This window comes from Nicotiana tomentosiformis, chromosome 6, assembly GCF_000390325.3.
Source record: "Nicotiana tomentosiformis chromosome 6, ASM39032v3, whole genome shotgun sequence".
Taxonomy (NCBI): domain Eukaryota; kingdom Viridiplantae; phylum Streptophyta; class Magnoliopsida; order Solanales; family Solanaceae; genus Nicotiana; species Nicotiana tomentosiformis.
The window spans coordinates 86,343,508-86,352,198 of record NC_090817.1 but is presented as its reverse complement, the minus strand read 5'-3'; the positions used below and the strand labels follow the sequence as shown (position 1 = coordinate 86,352,198).

The following is an 8,691-nucleotide window of genomic DNA, read 5'->3' as shown; positions in this document are numbered from 1 at the left end:
GTGTATATTCTTATCAGTCAAATCATGTTTACAAATGAATTAGGTCCCTCTTTATATAGTAGAGTAATCCTAAATAAGGTACAATTCTAATAACGGAAATAAATCTCATGATTGGTGTCAATAACCGCTTGATTCGATCTGTTTCGGGATTTCCGCCGAGATCTTCGTTCAGTTGTTAATATCTCGCCATTCCGTTATTATACCCGGTCTCGATTTTCAGCGAGCACTTCGATCTTCATGCTCCATACTCTGCCATTGAGCTCGAGCCTGGTCTATTACGAGCTTACTCTCGAGGCAGCTCCTCGTGCCTATGAAATCGGACATGCCCGATTTCGACCGTATACATAATATTTAAGTAACAAAAAACTCGAAAACTCGAAAAACCCGACAAAACCGAACCAATCCAAACTGATATAGTTGGTTTGGTTTGATTTAGATAAAAATCAAACCAACACGGTCTATGTACACCCCACTTGTGTTACAGAACTAAAAGTACAAAAGGTAAAATAATATGTTTACTGATAGAAGAGACAAAATAAGAGATAAGAAGGCAAAATAGGTTCAGGAAAGATGATAAGGAACCAAACGCGTTTCTGCAGTTTAGACAAAGATCAACTCTTTGTAACCAATATTTTCATCTTTCAATTTTTCTTGTTCTACAAAAGAAGAAAAAAAGGGGGCGGAGTTATCAAGTGTTAATGCTTGTAATAATCCTATTATAGACAGATAGTCAACTTACAATAAACTGATGTCGGTTTTACATCATGGCTTTGTTCCTGGGTGCCAATGTAAAAGGATATAATTGAAGACTGCGCAAATGCACGTACATTTGCATTTGGAAGAGACATAAGCAAAAGGGATGCTGAAAAGTGATACTAGTTGCAATATACACTCTAATTTGTGTTTCTTTTTCCCATTATATTTAGTTGTATTGCTTGAAATTTGACCTATTTATTTAAAGTGTGCATATTACTGTATTCATGTGGGATATTCTGAACTTGTGGTGATTAAGATTTCACGATTTGAACCACAATATTATGAATTTGAATGTCATGCCTCCCATCATATGCTAACGGTTGGATTGGTCTCTTCCCCTATTAACCAAAAAAAAAAAAGATTACAAACAAGAAGAATCCCTTTATTGGTGAGAGTGTATTTAGTCGGGGAAAAGGAAAGATGGAAGATTGAAGGATTTTATAAGATTAGAATCGTTAAAGTTAAGTGAAGTAAGTTAAATTGTACAATATTAGACTGCAACTCCACTCATTAATTCGGCTTAGTTATCATTCAAAGAATGAGTTTCTTTTTTGTGCCACAGTACTCACAGATAAGGACAGACTAAAATTGGGAATTTATTTAGTCAACTTGGTATGCAATTTGCCAAGTCTATGTGTGAAGCACATGAATTTGCTATGTATAGTTTTATCATTTACTCTCTTTAAGAAAAAACAAGCATAATGGTAATACGCGTTTAAGGGAAACATAAGCCATGATTAGACAAAAAAACAAACAAGAAGCCGGACAAGTGTACGTGCATTCTCGATTTGGGGACAGCAGCAAAATCTTGTTACCTTTTTATTTTTATCCTGAATGATACGTCCAAAATATACTTTCCTCTCAAAATTAGAGGAAAAATTGGATTTTGCCGCCAAAATTTGGATGTTTTCTAGATTTTGACATCGGCTGGAAATCATCAAATTTTCATTTGTGATTGAGCAACAGCAAGGCTGTTCAGAATAATGTAGTGAAGGAATTACACGTAAATCTATACAAAATAGATAGTGCTTCTATACAAATGGAAGTGGAAGATCATAAACTAACTGTGGCTAGAGTAACATTAATCCAATATATACTTATATAGGAACAACTAAGGTTATAGTAATTAATTTAATGAGCTTTACACTAGTGGGCCTTAAGAGCAACTCTAATTGTTCAACACGTAGGAACTTCTCATATTTCATTTGTATAAAATGGAAGAGTAAGATACACTCATACTTTATAAATTCTATCTAGTTCAAATCTTACCAGTATTTGTGTGATTAATTGTCTTTTCTAAATACAAATTTGAAGATAAAAAGATAATCCTACAATCAATACATATGTCGTCAACAGATGCTAAGCAATAGTTTGACTCATTTGGGCAGCAATGGTCGGAAGGTAACTATGAATTTGAACTCGTCATGACATGGCAGTTCAGATTTTGCTTCTTGGCCAATAACCTGTATAGGGCCAAGCTTCTAAAATCAAACTTATAAAGTGATTTTGGCGATAAACAATTTGTGTTTGACTAATTAATTTGATAAGTACTTTTGAGCATTAATTTGTGTTTGATCAGGCTTTTAAAAATTGCTTATAAGTGTATTTTTTTAAAGGTTCTCCTTAAAAGCACTTTTTTTCCTTCTAAAAGCTAAGCCAAATACCTCAATTTTTGAAAAAAAATATTTTTGGCCAAAAACAAAGCACTTCTGATCCAGAAAAAAGTTTGGCCAAATAGGCTAGTAGTCTCCTCAGCTTAAACTACAATAACAACATACCCAATATTATTCCATACTGTAGGGTCTGGGGAGGATAGTGTGTACGCAGACCTTACCGTAGCACTAAAAGTATAACTGAAATTAATTAAGCTACTTAAACAAATTATTCGATTAGATTGACATAATATTTTTATGTTAACAACAGCAAAGTGACGCAGTACGTGATCTGCCATTGTTGATAAGTCATCATACCAGATACTCCTGTCAATTAGTGTTACTAAACTAAAATGACTTTAATTTAACCCCAATAACCAGTTCACAGTGGCATCTCACAAAGATACAAAATCAATTTTCTTTACATTAAAGATAATAAGAGGTTTTATTACTATTATATTTCCCATTGTGCACTTTGCAGTGGGTTGTGCAAGGGTGTTCAAAATTTATTTTTTTAATAATAACAAGTATTAATATTTTATCCTATACACAATATAATTTTTCGACAACATACGAGTGAGTGGGAGGAATTCAAAGAGATACGCTTCAAGATGAATCAATACCGCACGATAAGGAAAGGTAGATGGGAAGTTTATCTTAAATGCCATGTAGCCTCTCGAAGATAGGTCTGGACGTCATCATACCGATCCGCAAGACTCTATTAGACACTTAATCTGGACTCGTAAAACCTATTAATACCAAGTAGTAATAACATTTATCTAACCATCTGAAACCGTCCATGCTATGTAAGAATTCATGACCTTCTTTTGAAATTGAACCGTATACTCGCACATGGAAATCCCAATCTCACACCACGCACTGCCTCTATCAGGACATTGTATAAAAACACGAGAATCTCACTATCGACCCTGAGTCGCAAGCCGAATACATACCCATTTGGCTAGAAGCCTTCCACTTGATCCCATCCAAGAGAAAATCATAGTACGCAACATACTCCTTATCGTAGTAGAAAATATACATCCCAACTCGCGGTAGGAATCATCGAGAAGTCTACGAAAAACATTTGCACATAACCAAGTCATTAGAACTGAATCCTTCTAACTCAACCATGTCACACTGGTCGCCAAAACACAAGATTATTATCGCAAAATACCTGTAGAGACTCACCACATCATAAGTACTCAAAGAATCAATCATATACATTACCGTGTTGACCCAACCTACTACTAAGGTGTCCTATTTCTACGAGTTCCTTCCGAATTGCTTCAAGTTAACACTTCTCCTTGAAAGAATACCATGATCCTTACCCAAAGCTTACCACAAGAGATCCTAGCATAAAACCATGTCATCCTAAGGCCCATAAGCCGCTGCATTCCCTCTTGAGCACACCAAAGGTACCACAACCGAGACACCCACTCTAAAGAGACCTTCTGTGAATTTAAAATTATTTCCTTTACCTTCCTGTTACTGAAATGTAAAATCCATGATGATATAAAAATATAACGAGTCTTGACACCTCCAATGCAAATCTCAGATTCTAGCCATATACAAATTCTAAAAATCTTCAAATGCCACATATGAATCTTAAACACCTCAGAACTTCCTTAAGAGTCATCCACCCTATACAAATCTCAAATGAACTGCCCAAAGTGAGCCAAACGATCCGTGCTCCACAAGCACACCAGCACCCAAAGAAGTAATCCACGCCTCTAAGCAATCGAGCAAATCCCTTTTCTTAGTACATTACATCCGTCACGAACAACAACCCCAAACCACTCCTAATACTTCCATATATCTATAAGGTGTAATACATCACACATCTAGAAATTTTCTTGCTTAAGTCATCCTCAAACCCAACGTCTGCAAGTCATAACCGATCCACAAGTATACTTCAGATCGAAACCAATACAACACGTAAGTATGCAATATAATCGCCGATGGTAGACTCCCCCACTTGTTTCAATGCCATAGAATAATACACCGATAACTCAAAATACGCATACTTTATTACTGTCATAATTTCGCAGTGAGATTTAACTAAATCCATTATAAGATAATGCAACACAGATCATAAAATACCTCAAATCATCTCTGAAGCTCGCATTCATCCTCGTGACAATCAAGTCAACTTTTGCAACAGTTCCATACTCAAATCGCAACACCTATGAAAGTCTCCACACAATCTTCATAAGGATCACACATCGGTAGATTACCCCGCATATGATAACCCATCTGCTTAGCCTTAAACTAACATCTCTATTTACCCTTTCACAACCACCATTACTACGCAATCACTTAATGTTCCTGAGTCTGAACTCATCCATAAGACATGCGAATCTACTTTGTTCCATAATTGAACAACATGAAAGAATCCATCAAAACACTCATAACTTAAGACTGTACAACACACCATAGAATTCAAGCACCCAATAGTATTGTTCGCATTCCAAGTAACACTTCTCGTCACATCAAAGCCATCTTAGCACACCCCGCAGTTACATCATACTTATTATGTAATAATCCAAGCACTCACTATGCCAAAAATCTCGCTCTTAGGGATACTACCAGACATACAAGTCCCATAGAATATGCTCACACAACAGAAACTACCGAGCCCAAACTGCGGTCTAATATTGGCCTCAAGTCCTCCGGACAGGCTCATCACCAAAACATAGAAAACACATCTCGCAACTCATCTAGGAAATCACAAACTGTAGATGCACAACTGATACCAAGCGCTCACATAAATAAAACCTCATTCAAAACATTTGTACCCTGCCGATGATGAATGAAAACGTAGAAACTCATAACCACTCATCATATCAACAAGTCATGGAGCTCTCTCGCCCAACTAGAATCCATAGCTCAAATCCTAAGTTGACTTCCAATATTACTCTCCCAAACATACCGTAATCAAATTCGATAGCAATTACTTCAGCACCAAAGACTTCACCTCATCAAATACAAGCTACTCTACTGAAATGCCATACCAATACATCCTAGAGCCACGAATCGTGCAATCCGTGCTCTAATAGGCAGCAACTCAAATGTACTCAAATATGGAAAACTGACTCAAATGGGAGAACCGTTCCACAAGCTCAACAAGTACCACCATAATCGCAATTCTATGAACCCATCATACATAGTAGAACCAAGACCCACTAATCTAACACAAAGGATCACATTCCAATATAACTCTGCTACAGTGCGTCACCTTATCCAAATGCCAGTCCATATGAAATAGCTCAAGCCACAATGCACAAAATCAATAACCACACATAATTCGGCATCAAGTACACGAAGTGCATGACTATAACCATGGAGGAACGGTTAACACCATATACCACAAATAGGAAAGGCCAAAACCAAGGGGCAATAAACCATTCAATACCCTAATAACCATCTTGCTCGAATCTCGCAACACGACCCAAACAGAATCGCATCATGTGTGCATATAACTAACAAATTGCAACCCCTTGTAGCATGGAAGAGAAACACATTAAACTTATCAGAACAAGGACAAGCTCAATGCTAACCGGATGACACACCCCTCAACACTAGCAGTTCTGAGGCAACGAATCAGACTTAGTGTAGAGTACACATCCTCCTTGGGCCTACCAATCGCCCCCCAAATCAACTATGGTCATCCCCAGATGGATAAATTGCCCTCCAAAAGTCCACGTTGACCTAACCATAACACATACTACCATCAGGCTAACATTGGCCGCATCTTCACAGTCCACAACCACAAAACAATCTACTTCTGAGAACTCCTAGTCTCGAAATCTATATAACGCACGAATCATCATAGATGATCCCAACTCCACCACCCGAATGTCTAAAACATATCTGGACATCAGCAGTCGATCAATCAGGCAAGTACCGTAATTCCAATGAAGCATCCGTAATTCAATTTAATGTTTGCTAGTAAGCTATTAGGTGACCAAAAAGTTTGGCTTAATTAGATTCAATAATGTGAAGTGGGAAAGGACTATAAGACTTAGAAGAATACATATAAGAAAGTCATCTATCTTCTCACATAAACAAACATTATAAAGATAACATGGCGGGAACAAGTGACAAGACTAAAAAAAATCCAACCAGACATAGACTCACATCTATAATATATATCCAGATCTCGTTCATATTATATTACAATTTTGTTATCTTTCCACTATAATCTGCTAGGAGTACTTAAAATCGGCTCATACATATGACAACAGAAACAGAGCCATGCAAACGACTCCGGTTCACTAGATTCAATTGAGTCCAATATTTTTGTATACATAGTGTATATATCTATGAGAAATTTCTAAAATTTAATAAATATTAAATTCTAAACCTATAATTTCAGAAGTGTAATGAATTCAATGGTAAAAGCTAAAAGGTTGAATCCATCAGATTTAAATAGTAGATCTTTTGATGAGCATATATCGTCCTTTTAATTAATCATGTCCAGAGAGGCTGATCCCATAATAACCCAAAATTGTTGTTCTGATCATCTAGGAAACTCATGCTACTTTGAAAGGTGCCATGTATAGTATTACTAGTGAACTTGTCCAGAGGTTGTTCGGGTGATGCGGGTGGAGATTGGTCCATTTCCATGTAAAGAAGAGCCATGAGGTTAGCTTGTTGGCACTGCATATTGACAACCTCAGCTTGTGCTTTGGCTAATTGTGCTTGGAGCTCATTTACTTGCTTTTGAAGTTGACAAATTGCACCAGCAGAACCATAAACTGGATCCCTCATTCTAGCGTTAGCCTCGTACACCATACTGCTCACTGCATCTGCTCTTTGAGTTTCCGGTAATTCCTAATCAAAATTGAAAAATAATAAGTAGTACTAATTAGATTTCATCATTAAGTCAATAGGAAGAATATTTGGTCCAAAACCATTGATTGTCCGAACAACTAATGGAATTGTGAGAGAGAAAATATATTTGTCACAATAAGAGATGAGTAGTTGGTAGCGATATGCCTGGTCCTTTTTTTTTTTTTTTGGGGAAATTAAATAAAAGATGAAACTATAGCTACATGGAAAAGAAAGTAAGGGGGATCATCAAAATAGGAAAAAATATATTCTGTTATAATTAATAAAGCAATGTGGTTGTTGCTTCTCATTATAGTATATCCAAAGGATTTGAATGTATGTTGGCCTTAAAATCAATTCCCTCCTCTAGACTAAAAGAAGAGCAATATTATTGGGGGTTCACTATCAAATTCTGGCTGTTTGGCTAGGCTCTTATTTTCCACTTGGAACTACCATAAATACTACTTAATAATCTCACCTAATTGGTTATCCGGGCATTAAACTCAATCATATTAAAACATGTCTCCTTTATTTGCCTACTTGCATTTTGACCCAAAAATAAAAAAAAAACCGATACTATACAGTAACTAAATATTCAAAAAGATAAAAAAGGTAAAACTGGAATTAAAAACACAAACAGAGTGATTGTAAACTTGCTTCTCGAGTAAAATATATTGGAAGTTTACCGTTTAGTGAAAAATATTATAGGAAGTATATTAACGTGACTTTAAAATCTCATCCAGTTGAATTACAAAGGTAATATAAGTGGGAAATTGAATTAATATAGTAGAAAAGAGGAACAAGAAGTAACAAGTGCAAAGATATATACCTGCAAGAACTTGATAATATTGCTTGCGCCAAAGACACGATGAGCAGTGGTGAATTTGAAGGGGTCATTGGGAGGAAAATAAGGTGCTAACACACATTTCTCTGCGCATCTCCGCCGTAATATCTTACAGGCAGCACAAGGTGTGACCACCACCCGCGGCGGAGATGGTGAGTTACGTGACGGCGATATGGAGCAAGGAGACAGCGGTGTTGTGGTAGTGGTGACTGTTCTGTTGCTTGACTCCATGTTTTCTTTGTAGAAGTTTACGTGCAAGGAATAAAGCAGAGAAAGAGGAGAGAAGTAGGGGTGTTCTAAAACAGAGTGAGTGAAGTGAATATATATAAGCCCAAAATAAAGGTGAGGAGGTGGAGAAAAGAGGGAGCTAAAAGAGATGACATCTTAATTAGTAATATGGCAAACTTTTTTAAGTAAAAAACCTTTGTTATTAGATTTTTGCATTGTTATTTTGGTTTTACCTATGACTTGTCACTTACAATCTTTTATCAGGTAACAATTCATATTTGTATTATAAAAGTTATTGTAATTATCTTCTTTTTTTTATCTAATAATATAAATCTTCTTGACAACTTTAATGCATAAAGAAGATACTCACATTTTTTTTAT

General features: G+C 36.2%; 1 protein-coding gene across 1 annotated transcript; it reads right to left on the bottom strand.

Annotated features, from left to right (window-relative positions):
• Nucleotides 1-6,519: 6,519 nt before the first annotated feature.
• LOC104116786 (LOB domain-containing protein 1-like) lies at nt 6,520-8,393 on the bottom strand. Its single transcript, XM_009627723.4, has 2 exons — nt 8,068-8,393; nt 6,520-7,241 (listed from the first exon to the last, which is right to left on the bottom strand). The coding sequence occupies exons 1-2, from the start codon at nt 8,311-8,313 to the stop codon at nt 6,879-6,881; spliced, it is 609 nt and encodes a 202-aa protein (XP_009626018.1). The 5' UTR covers nt 8,314-8,393; the 3' UTR covers nt 6,520-6,878.
• Between the last annotated feature and the right edge of the window lie 298 nt (nt 8,394-8,691).

Bases quoted from the DNA above. Each gene is read 5' to 3' on its own strand.
- LOC104116786 (XM_009627723.4), bottom strand. From the start codon at position 8,313: ATGGAGTCAAGCAACAGAACAGTCACCACTACCACAACACCGCTGTCT. The intron at 7,242-8,067 runs GTATATATCTTT...AATTTTGATTAG, and splicing joins ATATTATCAAGTTCTTGCAG to GAATTACCGGAAACTCAAAG.